The sequence below is a fragment of the Lissotriton vulgaris genome, chromosome 4_1 (assembly GCF_964263255.1).
Source record: "Lissotriton vulgaris chromosome 4_1, aLisVul1.2, whole genome shotgun sequence".
Classification (NCBI taxonomy): domain Eukaryota; kingdom Metazoa; phylum Chordata; class Amphibia; order Caudata; family Salamandridae; genus Lissotriton; species Lissotriton vulgaris.
The window spans coordinates 1,270,835,280-1,270,859,081 of record NC_141691.1 but is presented as its reverse complement, the minus strand read 5'-3'; the positions used below and the strand labels follow the sequence as shown (position 1 = coordinate 1,270,859,081).

General features: G+C 42.5%; 1 protein-coding gene across 30 annotated transcripts in view; it reads right to left on the bottom strand.

The window, feature by feature from the left end:
• EPB41L3 (erythrocyte membrane protein band 4.1 like 3) overlaps positions 1–23,802 on the bottom strand; it is an 878,261-nt gene that overhangs the window by 253,101 nt on the left and 601,358 nt on the right. For all 30 annotated transcript variants that reach the window (XM_086965494.1, XM_086965496.1, XM_086965495.1 and 27 more), the window contains exon 8: positions 1,459–1,546. In XM_086965494.1, the coding sequence (XP_086821620.1) occupies positions 1,459–1,546 (88 nt within the window). The remainder of the gene's footprint in view (positions 1–1,458; positions 1,547–23,802) is intronic.

Below are 23,802 nucleotides of genomic sequence, written 5' to 3'. Positions count from 1 at the left end.
CTCCTGCACTGAATCCCCTGGCAGTCAGATATCAGCCGTGAGCCCTGCATCACCACTCCCAGCCCACAGCTGTAAGCGTTGTCAGTGGTGGTGGCACGCTGGGTCTGGATGGGAAGGAGTTATCTCAAGGCAGGGCTTTCAGTGCTCCCGCTTCGCCAGGCCAACATACAACTTTGCTCTGGGGGTCACCTCCATCTCACCGCCACATCTGCGTTCTACCGGCCCCACATGGACTCTCTGCATCCTGGTGGGTCGGATGGGCGCTATTGGGAGAGGCCACCTCCGCCTATCTTCACTCTCTCGTCGCTAGCCGATCTTGCAGCCTGACCCTGCTGCACAAGGCCGTGGCACAACACACTGCAGAAGGCCACTTTAGGCTACACGCTGTTTCAAACCATGGTCTCGGCTCCTCCACAATGCTCCTACAGTTTACCCCCCACCTCTGTATTAAAACCTTTCCACAGGGGCTGCAGAGAATAGATTCTGGATGGATTAGGATAAGAGCTGCTTTACCAAGCAGCCATCTTGTACGGCAGTTAGACACAACCCCCACATAACCATTTCTACTTGACCAAATATATCCCAAAATATTTTTGTTTCTTGACAAATCTTGTTTTGTTGTACATTTATTTCAAAGCATGTTTTCTCAAAAAACATAGCACTGAAACTGTGGAGACCCCTGAGCTACAATCACGTCTTTGTTGTCTTCAATGAGTATCATTTTGATTGTGTCACTTCCCATTTTCTAATGGCTTCCACTAGAATTCCTTTGACACACTGACATGCAAACCTGGTGCTCTTTACATTTCAGTATTCTTGTTTGTTTTGATAAAAGTGCACATTTTCACGCCCCTCTTCACAAAAAAAACTTTGAAGCATATTCCCTGCATCTTTTCCATCGGTCTTAAACTGATGTTAGTATTTCCGCAAAGTGGTCTTCGTCATAAAAGTTTGTCTTTTATAATTTAGCAGTTATTTTTGGGAAAGAGGGTTTTTATTTATTTTTTCTTCAAAAATACACAATGCCCTCCTAAAACATTTAGCCAGATGGAATTAATAGGATGTCTCACAACTCTGTAAGACAAAAAAAGTGACAACTAGCCGGTAAATCAAGAATGATATGTGTAAATTGATGCCCGTTTCTTTAACTGAATTAATCACCATCTTGTGCCTAGAAGTTAAATTTAAGATACAGCCTGACTTTTTTCAGTGATATATACGTATGGCATTGCGGTCCTTGCACTGGATGTACATCTTGAAAGGCAGCTTATGGCCGACTTCATAGTTACTTTGTACCCAGCTTTTTAAACTCACTTATGAACTTCTAAGATTGATAATACACAGACACTCCAGGGCACCAAACCACATTTAAAATTCCGCTACAAAATAAGAACTTAGTCGAGAGAAAAAAACTTACATTCACAAGAATCAAAGCAAATGAAGAAGAAGCATGCATACCTTGGCATGGTGCAGATCTACACCATACATAGATAATTTTTTGGCGTTTTCCAAGAAGTGCATCTCGGCTTCTGCGGGTGTCATTCCCCTAGACAGAGAAAATCAACAACGTATTCATAATCAATGTGTCTTAGTAAAGATGCATATCAATTGTAAACTTAGCCTTGCCTGGCTGCACCAAACTGAATTTAAATTTTTCTCACAGTAATTAAGAGCAAAATCAGAATCTGTCAATCATAAATTGATGATACTATTTGTACAAATGGTCACATGACAAATAATATGTACTTTAGGCCTGTGCTTTTTTTGTTACGTTAGCGAATTTACTTTTGCACGTTGACACTGCTTTGAGTTGTCACTCAGAGAGACATTTTTTTCCTCAAAGCAGACATAATTCTCTTCAAATCAGACTCCTGCCTGCATCTTCAGTGACTTTTTTCTGCAATGTACAGCCTGCCAGAGAAAAGAATACTCATACACGTAGTTTTTCAAAAATTATCCATACTTTTACATGCAGTGGTGCGCACATTTCACAGAACTCTCTGCAGGAAATTCCAAGAAGTCATCTTATTTTAACTTTAAATCCTGACATATTCATGAGTTTATTTGAGCCACCACATAAGTCTGCAAATGTGTTCATTATCAAATAAAAGCAACACTAAAAAAATACACTTAATGGGCTAGAGTTCACTGCAAGAATGATTGAAAGCCTATTGAAGTTTCACCCTGCCTTTGTCTTCTGACCATTTGGGAGACTACCGACTTGTCCAGAACTGAGAGAATGTGGGTCTCCCTGGGATGTATGGTTGCAAACCGCAACATAGCCAGAACTTGGAAAGGAGTGACAAAGCCATAGTTTACGGACTGGGAATGTGACATGGATTGGTGCATGCAGGCAGAGAGAGTAATTTATGAAGGTAGAGGATGCCCACAGAAATCAACTACAATCTGGGGACCCTGGAACGTAGGCAGAGGGATAATATGTATTTCTTTTAACCGCATCCGTGCGGCGCAAATTCCACGCCCATGCTGACTCCGCCTTGCGCGGGCGGAGTCATGACGGAGCGGTTCCGTCATCAGCACAGCTCAACCGACGCTGATGACGGAACCGTTCCGTCATCAGCATCGAAGGGGTTAATGATGCCTCCCCAGGGTCAGCTGACCACGATGTCGAGTAATGTCTTGCTAACGACAACACGCATGTAATATGTGACCATATAATAGTTCCGCGGATTTGCTATAACAATTTATGTACTAATGCAATGAGACTGTTGAAAATGATGATGATTGCACTGCACTGCACTTTATTATTCTGTGTCTGTTTGTTTTTTTTATGCAATAAAAAAGATTTATTAAAAAAAAAGAATGATAGGAAGATACACACCATTTCTCATCCGAAGTGGGCTGTTGCTTCTTTTAGTTTTGGTGCAACAACAAAATACTATTCCATACAGAAAAGGCAACCGCTTTTGGATGAATAAGATACAAGATCGCTCCAGCTGAAATCTTGGAGTAGTATGGCATGGTCGTCCAGGCTGGAGAGGAAGAGTTCATTTGCCTGCGGAGATCTGGAAGAGGGACCTGCCAAATCTGTACGTTGAAACCCTGTGGCAAGTAACAATGTCTTTTATTTGGTCCTAGCCTCTCAGGAAAAATCATTTGTTTACTGTGCATAATGCTTACAGCATGCCAAGGAAGCTGTCGAAGTTGGTAAGCCGGGAGAGAAGGAAGTGCCCCAAGTGTGGTGAGGAAAAAGCGGACAATGTTCATATGTTCTGGCAGTGTCCCTTGACTTGGCTCTTCAGGCAAGAAGTGGGTAAGATCCTCTCAGACATAATGGGTCACGAGATTAAGGTAAACTTGATACTGGTCATTTCTGGAGTTGCCAGTGGGGGTGTGGGGTCCCTTGGATCTTTTCAAGACACACACATTTCTCATCTTTGCATTAATCCTGGCTGCATGAAGAGAGATATGTCTTAAGTGGATTATCCCCTGCCCCCCCCCCCTTTGGTGTGAGAATAGTTCATCATGTCAGGTCAAAGGGTACACAGTTTATATCGGAGTGGTCACCCTTCCAAAAGAACAACATATATATATATATATATATATATATATATATATATATATATATATATATATATATATATATATATATATATATATATATATATAGATATATATATATATATAGATATATATATATATTCACTGAAAAAACCATAGATTTCACACCAGTTATAGTTAGCTGGAAATTTTACTGACATAAAACCATTGAAATTCCAACGTTATAGTTAGTTGGACTCACTATAACAAGCGCGCCTGCAATGCACTGCTGATGATGTCACATATTACATTACTCATGACATGGTCAGTGACATCACTCATGACATCACTGATGACACCATCCAGTGAATGTGTGTCTTTCTGAAAAATAAATATGTTTTATATATGTTTTTGTAAAGGTCGATGGAAAAATACATTTTTAAATAAGTGTCTAAATGGATGTTTTAAAAAAAAATTGATTGGTTAACTGGCTTATAAAGTGTATCTTAGTAAACACATATATTAGTGATTAATTTTAAAATTTTTAAATATATGTATCAGTGTTTCACTTTGTGTATAAGTGGGTGCATGGGTTGGTGAGTAGCTACATTTGTGTGTATATGGGTTATTAGATGTTTTTTTTAGTATCAGTATGAGTGTCAGTATGGTTTGGTGGGGGTATTACTTAGCACATAGATGCACCAATGACTGACTCACTGTTTGTATGTGTTTTGAAGACAGCATATGTGCAGGACTGTATGGGTGGATGAGTGTGTATATGTGTGTTAGTGAGTGAATGCCTGGCTCACTAGTGTCTTTATCAGTAACTACATATGTTTTAATCTAGTATATATGAGTATTGATGTATATTAGTGAGTATATGTGAGAGTGAGAGATTGTAAGAGTTCCTGTTTAAATAAGTATGTTTTTCTATAAGTGATTGTTTAAGAGAGTAAGTATGTGTAAGTTTCCTTAAAAGTAATGTGCTAGTGTGTGTATAGTTGTATATGCAAATAAATGGATGTTCAATAGTTTATTTGCATGTGTGAGTATGTGTGTGAGTAACTTTTGGATGACTGTCGGTGTGTAACAGGATGTATATGAGTGATTATATGTATGAGTGGCTATATAGAACTGTTGCTGAATGAGTGGATGTGTATATAGATGGTGGAATTACTGAATTGGTTGTTGTATCTGGTAGGGGTATCTCCATTTTTTTGAAATTGTTAGTTTCTATTTTTGAATATGTGTTTCAAAGGTTACATTACACTGAAAGGAGTCTGTCAGTGTGTCACAAGGATGTCATCATTGATGTCATGAGTGATGTCACTGACCATGTCATGAGTGATGTAATATGTGACGTCATCAGCAGTGCATTGCAGGCGCGCTTGTTATAGTGAGTCCAACTAACTATAACGTTGGGATTTAAATAGTTCTATGTCAGTAAAATTTCCAGCTAACTATAACTGGTGTGAAACCTATGTTTTTTTCAGTGAATTTAATAGGTTTTTTAAATGCTAATTTCTAACTATAACTGGTTTGAAACCTATGGTTTTTTCAGAGAATTTCATAGGTTTTTTAAATGCTAATTCCTAACTATATATAGGGCCTCAAACCTATGTTTTTTTCAGTGAATTTCAAAGGTTTTTTAATAGCAAATTTCTTCAGCTATGAAATGTAATATTTTTTGTAATATATCCTCTTTTTTATATTTATGTAATACTATTTTATTTATGTTTATTGTTGATGTTTTTTTTTTTTTTGCCCTGGAGCGCTCCCGGTGCGCGTACCGGTGAGCGCCCCGGAAAGCGCAGTCTTGCGGTGCGCCCCGGTGCGCGTACCGGGAGGCGTCTCGTTAGCGCTATTGCCGCATACGAAAACATCATTGTGACGTATCGCGTAGCCGCGTCCGCGTGATACGCACAGCGTAAGCGCACCCGGAAGCACCCACGCGCATACGAACGTGCTACGTAAGCGCCCCGGGACACCCCGGTCGTGTAGCGTAAGCGCGTTGGGTCATGTGACCTGAAAATAACACTTTTCATTGGTTCAGAACAGTTTTGGTTTCCAAATGATGAAAGGCCGGGTCATGTGACCTGAAAATAACACTTTTTATTGGTTCAGGACAGTTTTGTTTTCCAAATGATGAAAGCCCCCACCTTTTTTCCTTTTTCTGACTTTGTCCTTTGACTGAGGAAGACCTGTTTGGAGATCTGTGACTAATAATTTGGACTTTAAAATGGCTTCAGTAGCAGCAGCAGCAGGAGCATCTCAGCCACCACCACCACCACCACCAAGACGATCACCACAACACCACAGTGGTGGAGATGAAGAAGAGGAGGAGGAGGAGGAGGAGGAGGAAGAGGGGAGGAGGTGGCTGCCAGAAGATAATACCCCATATAGGCCAAAGCAGCACATTATCTGGGAGTTTTTTTCCATCCCAAAGGACCAAAAAAAAGTGAATGCGCCAAAGGTGACTTGCCTAATCTGTAACATGGAACTTTCAAGGGGGAACCCTAACAAAAAATACTCATTTGGCAATAACACCATGATTCGCCACATGCAGCGCAGGCATCCCAACAACTATGCTGCGGCAGAGGTCCGTGAACTGGCCAGTAACCCTCCAGAATCTTCACCCAGCACCTCCAAAAGAAAGCAACCCACTCCATCGGGACCAGAGACAAGGGAGATGGTCCCAAACATACAACCACAGTTTGGGCAATACAAGATCACTTGTATTTTTTGTGGTAAAACCATCACCTATGGTGAGCAAAGCATAAAGCTCATCAACCGTGCTGGTGACAACCACAATTGCCCCCAAAAAACATAATTTTTTCCTGATTTTTTTTTGCTCCAGTTGAGCCGTTTTCAATTCCCTGTTTTTTGTTTCTCCCATAAAAATATCAAAAAAAATATAAAATAGTTCATAAAAGCCAAAAAAAGTACATGTTCAAAAAAACGTTAAAAAAATATAAAACAACAAAAAGAAGAAAAAAAACAGTTCTTTTTAGAACTACCTCCAATTTTTTTAAAAAGGCTACATTTTTTAAAAACTCTGTCATTCTTTTTTCCCCATGGTACGCTCCCCGGTTCGCTCCCCAGTGCGCGTACCGGGCGCTCCCCCGCGCAAATCGAAAAAAAAAATGTGTTTTGCCCCGCGGGGCCCTATTATGGCCCCACATCAAAGCTAGGGGGTCAGGGGGGGTCTACTCTGCCCCCTTTTGGTTATTTCCCCCTTTGTTTTTGCCACCTCTTGTGTCTCGACCCTACCGAGACACAAGATGGCGGCCGCTCCGGACTGTTTGGAATGTTGACAGACACCCGAGAGCCAATCAGGTTTCCGCGCGCGAACTCGCGTAGCGCGCTGGTTCGCGCCCCGGTGCGTGTACCGGGGCGCGCTTATAGATATATATATTTTTTTTAACCTAAATTACTCAAAATCCACTGGAGCACATATCTTGAGACATAGCAAAGGCACATCGGGCTACCAGTCCCTACAATTTTGCCAAGTTTGGTGGAAATCCATTCAGCCGTTCGGGCTAAAACTGAGGTCGACCGCCCTATGGAAATTAACATGGGGAAAACACGTTTTGGGACCCCCCTTTTATCTCGGCCCCCGCTTGACGAATCCCCCCCAAACTGTCAGGGAAGGACCGGAGCGCCGCCAGGCATTTTTGAGGAAATTTTCAGGCAGATTCCTCAACCGGCGCCAAAGTTATTCACAATAGAATGTTGCGATTTTCCTATTCAAAATAAACCTAATTATAACTACCTACTGGCGACCGCCAGTAGGTAATATATATATATGCTGCACTACAACATTGGTGAGGTGAAGATATATATGTCTGAAGGGACAGGCGATGAGTGCAAAGTATGTTTAAAAAGTAAATAGTCACCCTGAACCCTGAACAATTATATATATATATATATATGTCTGAAGGGACAGGCGATGAGTGCAAAGTATGTTTGAAAAGTAAATAGTCACCCTGAACAATTATTACTAAAATATATCAAATCGATCAAATATGTTTTTGGCCCTCCAAGTTAAAATATTCTAGAAACTCATTCATAAAAAATAAAAACAGGTAATTTCAACCCCGTCATTGAATGCCTTAGCTAGTATGTTTTACAACAGCCTTTTCAACATATTTCTATTGCAACTGAGTTTTTATGAGATCCAATTTGGGGTTTAGTTTAACTATAGGACCTCTAAAGGAGTCAAACTGCCTTGGAGTCTGGTTCTACATGGAGCATCTCCAAACCTTTACTGGTAGATTCCTAATGTCAATACTATGTGTAGAAAAGGTTGACAGAAACACAATTGGGTGAGCTTTTTTCATTCTTGGTTTATTTAGAGACTTTGATCTTGCAGTCAATGGGTTCCATAATTAAGTGGATGACCTCTTCTTAAGTGTAACCCCTATTCCCGAGTATATTAAAGAATTCCTGTTCTTTCTCTTTGTTTGTTTCTTCAGCATATACTCTTTCAGTTCTTGTGAACCATGAATATGTAAAATCGTTCTAACTGTAGGCTTCAGTTAAAAATGAGTATGGAGTTGTTTGAATTGTATTGTCATAGATAGATCTAGAATAGAGATGTCCTTGTTTATATCACGACTCTCTTTCGACTGCTCTAATGGATAAAATTTGCAGAAAATCTGTAGCATCTGTGATGGATGCGTGACCCTGCTTGACAATAATCTGTAAAAGTTTATCAATGCACTTTCTAAAAGGCGCATGTATTGATCTACAGTCAGCTACTATAACTAATGGTGATTTTTCTACTAATCCATTCTCTTCTTAAAGCAGTCTCCAAAAGTGCATTAAGAATGGTTTGACATTCCTTTGTCAGATTCTCCTGTAATTTCAAACATTTGATCTCATGCATTACAGTTGCTGTGCTGTTTCTGCTGGAATCGAAAACCATCCCCACCAGTGTTCCTCCTTTGTATGCTATTTCCAGAAACGCTCCACTGTCTTTGTTAAGACTTTGTAATGCTCTTCCCTTGTTACAGTTGTATGTAATAAAGTTGACTTTTAAATGCTGACTATATTAAAGTTGAGTTGAAATTGTTTAGGTAATAACGTTGTGTTCTTCATTATTACCCACAACAATTCCAAAAATGTAGACCTTTATTACATGAATTATTTAATTTATCTAACTATATCCTAACAAACCTTTACTACCCCTAAATTCTTCCCATCCCATAACTCTTAAAATTCAAAACGTCCGCTTAATGCTAATCTTCTCTGAGCCCACAAACCAAGTAACTACTTTTTTAATGCTGCCATTCCCTGAACCTTCAAAACGACATAATACCCCTTAACTCTACCAATCCATGAACCCTAAAACCACTTACTACCCCTCATTGAAACCATTCCCTGAACCCTAAAACACCTTACTAGCCCTAAGTGCTGAAGAAAATCTAAAGGAATGCCTAACAGCGACATTCAACTGGATGACCAACAACCATTTGAAATGTAATGCCGGGAAGACAGAGATCATGCCGTTTGGGAAACACAATCTGTTCTCCCCAAAGAGGTGTTGGCCTGCTGAAGCAGAAGCACCACCCAACACCATCACTTGGGTATCAAGTTCGACGACCAACTGTCTTTTAAAAATCAAGCAGTAACTATAGCTGGGACCTGCTTTCAGATTATAAAGGCACTGAGGAAATTCTTCGATCTCCTCCCGCTGCCAGCCAGAAAAACGGTGGCTGTGGCTTTAATTAACTCCAGGTTGGACTACTGCAACGGCCTGTATGCTGGAGCTAACAAGTCAGTCCTGCACCGACTGCAGATGGTCCAACATGCCACTGCGCGCCTAGTACTACGCTGGCCACGTAGATCCTCAGCCTCAGCGGCCCTGAAGGCGCTACATTGGCTGCCTATTAGTAAAAGGATCTTATTTAAGATACTTGTCATCACGTTCAGGGCGTTCCAACAGCAAGGACCTAAATACCTCTGCAACGGGTTTAAGAAATATCACCCCACCCGCTGTCTGAGATCTGCTAGCCAGAACTTGCTTACTATCCCTCGCTTTAAGCTGACTACAAGAGGTGGCAGATCCCTCTTCTTTCTGGGCGCTAAGGCCTGGAATCAGTTACCACCCTCCCTAAGAGCATTATCCCAGGAGACCCACTTCAGGAAAGCATTAAAAACTTGGGTCTTTTCTTTAACTGATGTCGCCTGCAGAGCCTTGATCTAATAGTGTGATGTAATAGGTTACTCATCATCTTGCCCCCTACCCGTCCACCTGGGTTGGTTAAGCGCCAAGATACTCCCTGGAGTGATAGGAGCGCTATAGAAATGTGCTTTACATTACATTACATTACTTTTCTCTGCACCCTAAAAATCTCTTGCTACCCCTTTATGCATATTTCCATGAATTTAAAAAGCATCTAACTAACCCCTAAAACTATCCTCCTTCCCTGAACCATAAAATCCCTACCTAGCCCATTAATGGTAAAATTGCCTGAACCCTAATAACCTCTGACATTCCCATATTGCTAACGTTAACATCTCTGCACCCTAAAAACCCTGATTCACAAGTTTAATGGTTCCCTTCCCTGCTACTCCTTAACTCTATCCTTGCTAATAACCTACATGCTCTTAAATATCACTCAATTCTACCCATCGCTGAGCCCTAGAATCCTCTTACTCCATCTTTAACATTACCCTTCCTTGAACGCTAAAAACCCCTTACTATTCCTTAATGAGACTAATACATGAACACTAAGAAGCCACTAACTACTCCTTAGTGCTATCAACCCCTGAGGCTTGGCTGCATCTTACTGTCCCTTAGGATACCATTCACTGAACCCTGAAAATCGTTACTATCCCTTTACGATCCTTCCTTGAACCCTACAAAACATCTTACTACCCCTTAATAGCCTTCCCTAAACCTTAAAAACCCCTTACTACCCCAACACGATCCTTCCCTTTAACCTGAAAAAACATTTTTACTACCCCTAAGCGCTACCCTACCCTGATTCGTAAAAACCCTTACTATCCCTTAAATTAACCTTCCTCAAACCCTTCCATAAATCTTAAAAACACTTTGCTATCCCCATACGTTACCCATCACTGAACCCTTAAATCCCTTACTATGCCTTAACGCTACCCTTCTCTGAACAATTACAGCCCTTCATGCTATCTTTTTCTGAACTCTAAAAACCTTAAAACCTCTAAATAGTATATTTCCGAGATTCCTAAAAACCTCCCACTACCTGTCTACACTACTCTTCCTTGAACCCTAAAAAAGCCTCAATACTCTTTAACGCTACCTTCCATAAATTCTAAAAGCCCCAACTTCCACCTAACCCAACCAATCCCCGATACTAATCACTAGCCCCCTGCCTACCTCTACACCTCACTGTAAATGCTAAACTCTGCTTAAGTAGGACAATATCCCCTCACCATTGCCCCAAGGACACATACAGTTGCCCAATGGGGCACAACATTTTTTTTTAGCCACAGCTATTTTCAACACATTTTCCATATGACAACATTTTGACAGAACTTTTTACAGTCTAATTTTTTGACGAATATTTTTACTTCAAACCCTCTTTAATGGTGAAATTGCAGTGTCTTTAATATTAAATTATCGGTCTTTACCCAAGGTCAATTACTCAAAAGTGTCAAGTAATTTGTGACAAACTGAGAACATGCACCTAGTTTGGGGTTTTAAGTCCTTTTGTACTGGTGCTCGCATAGTCCCAGTGTCTTCGACTACATTGTTAACATTTCAGAGTCTGCATACATAAATATAATGACACCTCAGTTTCTATAAAGTTTTATATTTATATGTGGGTACCGATTAAGCAACTTTTTCAAGGACTTTCATTTCAATCTTATTAAGTTGTTTTCTGAAATGTTGATCACAATAGTTTCAACTTGGGTAAACAACACTCTTTTCTCTCCTTGTAAGGAGAGTTTTTATTGATACCAGATTGTTAAGTGAACACTGGTATAGTTAAAAGAGGTTGATTGTTAGAGGTGCCTGGTTTTACTTGTATATATCCCCTCAATCATTTGTGTATTTTTCACACACTAGAGATTTGTTTTCCTGAACATTCTCCATCTTAAATACTACTTTCTGTGGTAGGGTCTCTATTGCTCCTTGTAGGGGCATATACGTCCGCTAATGTGCAAACCACATCAAGTTTGCAGTGTTTCCCTTTTACATTTCCATATTTTCCATTCACTAATCTCTTTGGAGTGGGATTACATGTCTTTGTTTGTGACATCCAATATTTTTTTTAACACTTCTCCCGTTCCGATATTGCTGGCATTTCTTTCTTTCACTGCTTCTGCTTAATGTCTTCCTACAATTCATTCAATATTCTGACAGCTCTTTAATTATCAGTAAAATTGACATCTGGAGAGGACTTATTTTGAAGTGCATACCTATGCGTTATAAAAGTTTTGTTGGCTTTGCATAAAGCTGGTTATCAAATAAATGCTGGATCCTCTCAGTATTTGTTTAGTTTATGATGCCGGATCAAAGTTGTAGCATGGAGATGTTCATTCGACGTTTTATTAAATATTCAGGTTGCCTGATGTTGCTGTTGATGGTCTCTGTGGAGGTTAGTTGCTCTCCTGTTTTCTTTATTAGCAAGCACATTTCATTGGTTTCTCTTGTGTGAATGAGATCCATCGCCAAAGTAGGTCCAAGAAGGTGCTGAACGAGCATTATTATTCAAGACGTGTAGAGGATTAGTTTCCTATGTACTGCAGTGAGGAATGCTCTAAAGTACAAATGAATCATGTTAAACTATTCCTATTAATGTTCAAATTACTAGCTCTAGATGATGAAGAAGTGTCTGTTGGCTCGCACACAGGTTTTATTTTATTCTGCCAAAAGTCTTGGAATCTGGACAGCTACTCTTCCTCATATTCTTACACAGTTGTTTAACATATCTCTAAATACTAAGGGGGTCATTAGGATGGCGGACGGACCTGCGTCCGTCCACCACCCCCGAGGAAGAGGGACCGTCCGCATGGGCAGCGGCGGTCCCTCCATGCAAATTAGGATGTGACCGCCACCCTGGCGGTCACATCCTGTTCCTTTAACCTTGCGGCTGGTGCTGCTTGAAGCAGCACCCGCCGCAAGGTTAAAAATGCATGCTTAACATTTACATCCACAAAGCGCAGGCACCGCGCGGTGCCTGCCGCTTTGTGCATGTAAATGCTGGGGGGTACCTATGGTACCCCCCATGTGCACCCCCCACCGCGACACCCTGGGAGCCCGCAATGGGCCCCCAAACAACAAAGACCACATGCTTTTCCACGGCGGAAAACCCGCAGTGGAAAAGCATGTTTCCGCATGAATCCTAATGTGGCTGGCGGTGTCTGATAGACACCGCCACCATATTAGAGCTTTTCCGCCGCGGGAACGTGGCGGAAAAGCGGCGGACGGTCTTCATGTCTGCAGATGACCCTCCTGCCATCCTAATCTGGCGGGGGGACTTTGCAATCACCGCAGCGGTGAATCCGCATCCCACCGCCGGCCCGGAGGATGCGGATTCACCGCAATCCTAATCGGCCCCTATGTTCCTACATTTTGAAACCAGGCTATAGTGCTAACTCTTCTCAAGTCTCCCTTATTTTGACTTTAATAGGCCAATCTCTCTACTACTGGGTCCTGCTACAATTATTGATACCCATGTGAATGGTACACATTCTTATTTAGAGAGCACTCAACATTTTGACCCAGTTCACTCTGGTTTTGGACAGGGTGTCAGTACTGAATCAGTCAGTCCTTATAGGCATCCAGACTTGTTTAGACACTGTTAGCACTGTGGTTCTAATTTTGCTGGATCTATCTTCAGCCTTTGACACAGACACTTCCAATATTCTACTGCCCAGCCTTTAGACAGTGGGTGTGGGAGGTTGTGTCCTAAATGGTTCTCTTCTTTTTTGCCTGATCGTTCTCTGGCTGTTTTCATGCCACATTTTCAATTTAAGTTTTGGAAACTATATATGCCACCCCCCAAAGCTCAGCAGCAAGAACTATATTTATCAATCTATATGTGACACAACCAGCCAACGTTATTTGGTCTTCTGGCCTCACCTTTTTTCCTACATAGATGACACCCAAATCATCCTCCGGCTAGAAAGAGATATGACTGCACTTGAAACAAATTTCAAACAATGCATGACATCCATCGCCAGCTGAATGAATTCCAGTTTTCTGAAATAGTTTTATTTGGTGACTAACAGTCTGGAATGAGCTTGCCTACCCACCTTCCTCTGTTTCTTCGGCAAAATGTTTGGGAGACATTATCAACACCAGTCTATCTTTTTATGAACACATCACAGAAACCATTCCATTCAGTTTTTGTCTTCTAAAATCGTTACAGAAAATTCCCCCCTTCACCCACAGGAAAAGAGAAAATGTCCTCCAGGCCAGTATTGTATCTAGCTTAACTTCTTGTAATGCAGTCTTTCTGGGACTTCCAAAAATGCACAAACACAAAATGTTACAGCCTGTGTGCTGTTAGGGATAAAAACAATTCTCTCATGTGCTGCAACATCTAAAAAAAAATCTGCACTGACTAAATGTTGAGGGGAAATGCTTGTTCAAAGCTCTTTGTTACTGCTATCAGGCTATGAACAATTTAGGACTTTAATTAAAGGTTTGCAGACGAGATACTATGTCAAACGTAATGGATATGTCATCTTCTATATTATAAATGCCATACGCTATAATGCTCTTGTAATGTGGCTGCCATGACATTTACCACGTTTGTGATGGAGCATCACATCCACTAAACCCTTAATCAGGCCCTCAGACACCAGCTGCATCCAGGATTGTTCTTCAAACAATTCACTCCCATGTGCTTTTTTTCAATGAGCTTCTTCTAAGCCTTTAATTTAGTTCCTTATCCTCGGCACCAAAGACTTGGAGGTCCTCTTTCAGCCATTTTAACAGCTATGACTTGCTACCTCACACTGAGGCTTCAGGAAACAGTTACACGTGTGTCTTTTTAGGTCGAGCTGACGTTAGCATTCATGCGAAGCATGAATGCTGTCAGCTCGACAACTATTGTGATCAGTATTTAGGAGAGTGGACACCAAAGTGTTACGAGCTTTTTCAGTCTCGGATTTCACCTCGGGAGCGCACAGCATTGTCTGCAGTGGCAGTGTCAGTTTCGCTTTTTTATTACTTTCGTTTTTCCCGAGGCTGGCTGAGGCTGGCTTGGAATGAACAGGCTTGCCCCTGCGCATGCGCAGAGTAACTCACAGCCCTTGCTTTTACAGACGCAGGCAGGCAGCCCCCACCCCTCTGCATGCACGCACGCACGCACACACAGGCGAGCGCATGCACACGCAGGCACACACATACAGGCACACACACTCGCTCACACACACACACCCCCCTCCCCCACAGTCACACACACGCACGCACACACACATACATACAAAGCCCGCCCGCACTCGCGCGCGCACATGCTTTTAAACCCCCGCCCCCCTCCCCCCTCGCCGCTCCCCCGTTCGGCAACACACTCACCGGCTTCCTTCGTGCGGCGGCTCTCCTCAGCTGCAGGGCCCGGCAGCAGGACTCTTCTTCCCTCCTTCGGCACCGGGGCGCAGGGTAGGCTCCTGCCTGCTCCGGTGCTCCAAACACGGCGGCTCCGTCCAATCGCGGCTCTTCCGTGAGAGGCGGGGTAGGCTCCCGCCCCCCTACTTCCTGTTTCCTGTTGTCGCGCCGGCCTGCCTGACTTCCTGGTCGCAGGCCGGCAGAGTGACGGCGGTGATTGCGGTATGTATTTAGTTAGTTATTTATGCATTTTTATATAGCGCGGACTTTACCCGAAGGCGGTATTTATTTATTTATTTTTTTGGGACGCTGCGTGCTGTCCCGCACCACCTCCTGCTGCATTTCCTGCTAGTGGGCGCCCGTTGCCATTGACAATTCTTTTGCATGTCCTATGTGAAAGCTGCAGTATTTGTCTTTGGTCAGTATTTGACACTTACTGAACACTGTTTTTACGTCAAGAATCCACTTGATAACATTGCACACGTGTTTTGTATTTTAAATTTGCTCCTCGCAAACAGCATGCACGCATTTAAAACTAGTTCTTTATGTTTTTCCTTCTGTATTTCTTGCTCTCGTTTTCTCGCTCCCTCCTACAAACTTAAGTATCGGCCCTTGCACTGAGTTCTTCCTTTCTCCACCTCCCTCTGTGCCCCACCAGGTCATTATTTACCACATTGCAATATACTTTTTCATCGCAGTTTCAAAACCTTTTAGCTCTTGCTCCTAATGCAGCTGTTGAGTGACCTTTTGTAGTCAATGTAAAAAACAGATTTCATAACAACTGTTGAAAGGGGCTTAGGCGTCACCCACATACATGTTGGTTGCCTTGAGTAGCAGGACATTGTTGCTTATGGTCTCAAGCCAGTGATCTTGGCTGTGTGCCGGATCTGTTTATGTAAAGTTATGTTAAAGGCAGTAGGCCTGAGATATTTGTTGTGAAAATGTTTGTTTTTTCCCAAGATTTTCATACGCGTAAATTCTTGTGGCCTAGTGGACGTTGGTAAACCACTGTCATTCTGGTTCTGTACAGTAAGCAAAGCAGGTTAAGGTGCAAACTTTTCGATTTTCAAGGGGAGAGGATGTAGCCTTATGGTTAGAGCAATGCAATAGGTCTTGCATTATTAAAGTTTGAGCTAATGGCATTGTAAATGACAATGCCTTTTATTCATTTGCATTGGTGCGTAAACAAGCACTTTGTACTTCTAGTCCATGCTTATGAGAAGCAAGGCTGGCAGTCTCTTTTACTGCCAGCCTTGCTCATCTTAAGGAAGGACTATATGTTCAAAGTGCGTGTTTATGCACCGATTGCAGGTTTTAAAAACAAATGAATAAAAGGCATTGTCATTTACAATGCCAATAGCTCAAACTTTAATAATGCGAGACCTATTGCATTGTAAATGCTTGTTACACTCTGTTTGCCGTTTCTTGTTCGTGTCCTTTCTCCTACATAGAAGAGTTAGCCCCAGGACATGTTTTAGGGTGACTGCCTGTGCTTTACAAGCGCCCCATGCATTTATTCACTCCATCTTTTATTTAAGGCAGAAAAGTCTTCCACTACGTCTGCTTTACAGCGATAGGAGTACTCTTCCTACTCCACTGAGAATTGAATTATCTGTCTATAGCTTGACTTGGGTTGCCAGCCTTTTTTCTCCGTAAAGACAGCTTAAACTGCGCGCTGAGCTCTTTTGAGCTCATGCTTCTAAAATGTTTTTTCACTTTCTTTGGGATTTGGCAACTGTGATTCTAGAGCACTGAGTAACAGCTTGCCAACCTAGGTCAAGTTGTATGTGGATCATGTGTGGCTGATTGGCCAGACATGTGGAAAATTAAAATGAATGGTGGAAGCAGAGAATGAAAGCTAGAGACAAGTCAATGACAAAAAGAACTCTCCTTGATTAAAGAGAAGTTTGCTTAACTTCAGTACGAATAGCTCTGGTTGGCCCATAACCTTTCAACACCGTATGAATTATGTGCCCGATTTAGAGTTCGGCGGACAAGTTACTCTGTCATAAACCTGACAGATATCCCATCCGCCGTATTGCAAGTGCATTATATACTATGGCACTTGCAATTCGACGGAAAGGATATCTGTCACCTATGTGACGGTGTAACCCGTCCGCTGAACTCAGAATCAGGCCCTATGTCCCCAGGCCCCAGACTGGTCAACAAGTGGTGTCACCTAGCTCGGGCCATGGCGTAGCTCGGGCCATGGCGTAGCTCGGGCCATGACTCTGCTTCCCGACATGATTTCACCACAGTATATCAGGTACTAGCCTGCATGCTAACATCAGTTCCTATGTTTTTTTCAGTCTTAGTAAGGCAGGCAGGAAGCAACTAAGAGAGTAACAACAGCAAAAAATACAGCACATATCCTGTTTGCATACTTTGGGATCTCATTTGTGACGGTACTAGTGTCTCAGGGGACAAGGGCAGGAAGTAAGGAATCAGGGAAAAGATTATGTCACACCAGAAATATTGTTATCAAAGGAATGTAATTTTTTCTTCTGATTGATACGTCTTCTCGCAGATTCTTGACTTTATGAACGAATCCCCAAACTAATACCTTTCTGGGAGGTAGGGTGGAGTAGTGCCAAGTAAACACGGAACTAATACAACATAGCTCAGGGGAAGAATCTGTCAATGCCAGCCAGCAATGTTGAGGTAATTGAAATTTTTATGGTCAAGTGTGTCCCCTAACGTGTACCCCAACGTCTCCGTGTACGTGCTTAAAGTACATGTAATTTCCCTCCATGACCGAATATGAAGACGCAAATACATTTGCGTCCAACGTTAACATGTCCTCTTTCAGATCCACCATGAATGGATCGATAATTCAGTTCCTAACCATACCATGCCAACGTCTTTACATGGTACACTTTTTCGTTTTTCCTGGCTCTGCCGAGCTAGGCCCTGATTTCTGTCTCCGAGCCCTTTTTGCCTTCTGCCTCTGAAAGTTGCAGCATGGACGCGTATCCCTGACCTCTGCCTTACTTCCTGCCAAGCGAAGCGGTGCCTGGCTCAACCTGGCCTGCCTGCCAAAACCGTATTTTGCCTTCAAGTTATCTGTTCAGCCTCCTCGAAAATACATTCCTGTCTAGTGATTTAGGTAAACACCTCCCCGGCTGCAGAGCAAAGAGCAAGCCTTCCTGTCTCCATGCAAGTAATTTACAGTTCCCGTTGCCATAGTAGACCCATGGCCCTGCACGTAGACACGTAGACACATATGCACGCACTAGCATTCAGTATAGAATAGCCTCTGCCCGAGAGACCTTTTACTCCAGATAATACATCCTCCAAACATAAGATACCAGATATGTTATAGGTCCAGGTCATTCTGACATCCCAGACTTCTGTCTCCTCTACTAGTGTTAAAGTTCTCCCCAGTTACCACATCCATGTCACGTCATGCTAGCTGCGCGCGCATCCACACTTTTCTGCTGATTCTGCAACTTTCTCTATGCACCAACCCACATGTGACGATTCTTGTGACGTCCCTCTGACATGTACAGTGCACGCCTTCGTATACGCCTATTTTCACGCCTCCTATTACGCACATGTGTTCTTATCTCACTTTTTTTCCACCTGTTACGCCTACTGCATTGGATTCAATTATGTTACTTTACTATATATAATGTGTAATGTTAATAAAACGTTGACTTTCCCTTCCCGAACCCTAGTGGTGACGGAACATGATCTCCAACCTCGAGGTTTTCTAATAAACCCCGTAAAACAGATACCACGGACTCTGCCTCTCATTTTTATGAGCTGTCTTGTAATGATAATTATACGGAAAAACTAACCAGGTAATTTTATTTACCACATAATTTGGCGCCCGAACAGGAACCCCTCCCCCACCCCACGCGCCGGAGATGCGTCGCAGGCCTTGCCCCCTGCCACAGCCGTGACGGACACCTATGCGCATCTGCAGGTTTTCCTGTATCTCCCTCAGGCCTACGGAGGTGACTGAGACTGCGGTCGACATCCAGACGAGGCGGTGAGGAGTGCGGAGGATCCCGACCAGAGCCCAGCCGAGAGTAGCAGTGTCCGAGGTATCCAGAGGCCCACCTGTTCCGATGTGACGAGGCGCATGCATAGTAAGCAGTACCAGTAGACGTCCAGTCCAGTCCGAGGCCTTCAAGTTCAAGTATTGCTCCCGGTGAGTACCGTTGCTAGGGACGCATCTAGACGGGTGCATTAGTTTGTGTCCGGTCAAGACAGGTCTGGGTACACAGTCCTGGTCCGTACGTGTTCACTTAGGTGAGCGCGGTATGACGTGTCTCTTTATGGGACCGGTCTGTACTGTTTAGCAGTGCATCTAGTAAATTCAGTAATTCAGTGATTCAAGATTCAAGCCTTCTAGCATTATTCTCAAGTGATTCTAAGTATTGTGTTTTATGTAATAGACAGTATCTATTCGAAATGTTTTAATGTGTTTCATGTCGTGGTATGAATGACTGTTTGCTTTTTATTGTCGTGTTTATTGTATTCGAGTCAAAGTAAAGATGCCGTTATTCTCGAAATTGCGTCAGATAGGAACTAGGAAAGGGATACTCGAAGAAGCAGTGCCTGTCCCACCTAGGGACACTCCAGGATATTTTATGTACCACAAGCACGGCTTAGACGCTGTGTTGTATTTAGATTTGTGGGTGGACTACACTAAGCATTTAGAAGAGCAACTTAGATGGCCTGTCTCAGGGACATGGGATGCCGAGTGCATCATGAGAGTAGAAGAAGCGTTATGGAAAAAGAAAGCCAGACAATCTCAGAAAGATGCCATAGAATTGTGGCGTAAAGAATCGCATAGAAGAACAGAAAAAGAATTCAGAAAAACAGAGAGAAGTAGAGAAGAATCCGAAAAAGCCAAAGAAAAAGAGTTACTAGAAGAAGGAGAACAGGTCAGATCAGAACAATTAGCCCGTAAAAGAAATGCACTCATTACAGGCATGTATCCAGTTGTTGCCGAGGGCCTGCCTAAGGCCAACCCGGAAGTATCCAGTAACTTGCCCCCACCATTGATTCCGACTAAAGTACGTCACCATAAGACCGCAGCAGATATTTTCCTTTCTTCCTATTTAGATGATGTAGCTCCCGCATATACCAACATTCGACCTGCTGATAATAATCCACCACCGCCTATTCCTGCTGATCGGTTACCACAAGCCACGACGCTCCACGTCAGCATTTTCCCGCACCTGGTATCACTCCCCCTACTGTTCCCCCTCCTAATCCTTTTTCGACAGACGCAGCCCAAGGTTCAACCCCGCTACAGCCAGGTTATGCCCATGCATCCGCCTCAGGGGGTGCCACAGGAGGTCCCTATCACACCACGCCACAAGTACAGCGACTGACAATGAGAGAATTAGCTACACTGCGTACCCCGAAAGCGACCCCAGCTGAAACGCTTAAACAATATCTTACAGATTGTAGATATGATGCAGTACCTGGCAAGACAGGACTCATGATGTTAGCCTCGTTACGTTTAAGACGTGTTACAGATTTTTTGGTTACACTACCAGGAATGCCCGAACAATTAGATAGGATATATCATTTTATTCAAACAGGAGAAGGCCCTGAATGTGTTCGTGAAGCCATGGCATATCAGAAAGTTGATACACAAGCATTAATATTACGGTTCTTGATTAATTGTTTTATAAGAGAACAAGATCGACCAGGTTTTGATCAAGAAGAGATGAATGTATTGACTAAATGGAGTCAGAATATTGCAGATTGCAAGCATGACAGAGAGAAATGTATAGAGGCCATGTCTAGGAAAATCCGTAAAACAATAGAAGCTATACATGCCCGACAAAATGCCGACAGGACAGCCGAGTCAGACGATAAAGAATCCTCAGAGGAGGAAGAACCAGAGAATACTACAGTAACTCAGGATATAGTAGCGTATGTAGGTAGAACGAAACCTCCTAAACAGTACCCTCTAGGTAATCCTTTTGACAGACCCATCCGTCTAGAAAACAAGAAACAATACCTTTCCCCGATACCAGAACAGTGTTCTCTTGAACACATATTCCAAGTTACTGACAAAATTCAGAAAGAAAGAGTAGGTTATCATGAACTCACTACCTTACGTGATCAGGAACTAGCCCGGTCAGCAGTTCAGTGGGCCGGGGATGACAATATATATAAAGACGAACAAGTAGCGCAAACTTTTTTAAGTCTTACTCCAGAAGAACAGCGATTAGCTTGTATATACATGACTCAACATCTCATCACCCAGTATGAAAATCAACAGTCTGATCCAGGTCCCCTGTATAATCTATTACAAGACTTACTCCTGAGAAGGTGGAGAGGCCTAGGTACCGATTTAATTGATATCATTTTAGAACAACGTCACAAATATAGTACGTTCCTGACTCCACGTCTTGTTTCAGTTCCACCCCCAGTTAGACAGCCATATCACCTAGATAGACAGAATCCTTTACGAGAAGTACATCCAATTCGTAAGCCAGATGATACGCTTGAACGTGTATTTGTATACACTCCTTTGACTAAAATGGAATTATTGGAAATGAAGAAAATAGTACCTTGTCACGATAAAGACCCTGCAGGATTCCACCGTGAATTGAAAGACATGTTACTTATGGGCGATTACACATATTCAGACATCCTTAAAATGTTAAAAGTATTGTTGCCAGCAGGGATTTACGAAAAACTGAAAGAGAAAGATTGGGAGGTGGGAGATAAAAAGATTAATTGGACCGAATTAGAAGATGAAGATAAAGGACGTACCCCAGGTTTAGGTCTTGAGGATAAAACCAAAGCATTACCAGGATTGTTAGTACAGGTTTTGCCTAGATTATTGACAGTTAAAAAGAAAGATTGGGATGCAATTTCAGCCTGCAAACAGAAACCAGACGAAGACACTAGTGATTTTTATTCTAGATTCGAGAAATGTTTTATTATTAACAGTGGCCTAAAAACAAGTAGCGAGTCATTCCCACATCTTTTCGTAACCAAATTAGTTGAGAATTCCTTACCCCAGGTTAAGAACAGAGTATTGAAAGTCGAAAGTACATGGCAAGCAAATACGCCTTCCCAAATGTTACAAATGTTACAGTATCACCAGAATAGAATCAGAGAGGAACACGATCATGAACAAAGACGCATGAAAGACACTAAAATGAAAGTATTAGTTGCCCAGTCTGTTCCAGCAGACGGTCAGAAGAGGGTTAACATGCAGAACACACAGACTAGTCACCCTACAGGTCCCGTTAAAGGAAATTGCAATTATTGCAAACAGCCAGGTCATTTTATTAGTGATTGTGCCGTTCTGAAACATAATATTGCTACAGGCAAAACGAAAGAAAGACCACGTCAGCCTAGGCCAGAACATGTTCAACAGAATATCCAACAGAATCCGCAACCTGCTCCACAACATATTCAACAACAGACCGTAGCGGTACCACAGCCCCAGCCCATTGCCGCAACACAACACGTTACACAGCAGATGTACCAGTATGCACAGTCAGAGTATCCAGATTACCAACAGTATTCATGAAACAGCCTAGAAAGGGAAGTGGGTTTGCCTCTCATCGAGATTCCTGTAGATCAAGACGGTCCTTATGTACATAGTCAGGTATTAGTAAAAGACAGAAAATTTTTGATTGACACAGGGGCAAGCAGAACTACCATTAGTCATGACGAGGTTCCAGGGGCACCCCTCTCAGGCTCACAGAATGTTTCCCTTGGATTTTCAGGAAAGCCTATTGTTAATGAAGTATCGAAACCAGTTCCCCTTGCAGTTGGTCCATTGTCCCGTACTACAGATTTATTGCTTACGAAATCATGTCCAGAAAACTTGTTAGGTATTAAAACACTGAAAGCTCTAGGAGCTGTAATATGTTGTTCTCCGGAAGGAGTGAGATTGTTTTTACGTGACTTCAAGGGTCACTATGTGTTGAGAGATTTTGATCCCCGATTGCAGAATGTACCACAGAATTTATGGGCACAAGGTCCGACTGATGTAGGTTGTATGCATATCACACCTTATCGTGTCACACTCAAGCCAGGAGTTGTTCTGCCCAGAATTCGACAATACAAATTGCCACCCGAGGCTGTAACAGCCTTATTGAAAATCATTGACGAGCTCATTGCTCACGGAGTAGTTGTAGAAACTGACTCCAATATCTGTAATTCCCCAATCATTCCGATTCTCAAACGTACTGATCCAAAAGGACCTCCTGTATATCGTCTAGTGATTGACCTTAGAGAGCTTAACAAATGTATCATACCTCAGTTCCCAGTGGTCCCAGATATTTCATCCCTATTGACTGCTATTGATTCCGAATCGGTGTTCTTCACTGTAATTGATCTGAAGAATGCCTTCTTTAGTGTTCCCATTGATCCGGAAAGCCAGTACCTTTTCGGATTCAGTTTAAATGGCCGAAGCTTTAAATTTGCATGTGCACCTCAAGGGTTCACGGAAAGTCCGAGTATCTATAGCCAAGCACTGAAAAGACAACTCGACAGTATCCACATGCCTGCTAACACTGCCCTACTTCAGTATGTCGATGATCTATTGATCACCGCTCGAAGTGAACAAGAATGTGAACAAGCATCTCTGACAGTCCTATTTTTCTTGGCCGACAAGGGACACAAAGTGTCTCCTTCGAAGCTGCAATTCTGTGTTCAACAAGTTGTGTACCTTGGCCACTTGCTGTCCAAGAGGGGGAGACAGATTACACCTGACCGCATCCAGTTAATTGTACATATGCCACAACCCAAGACACAAAAGGAGG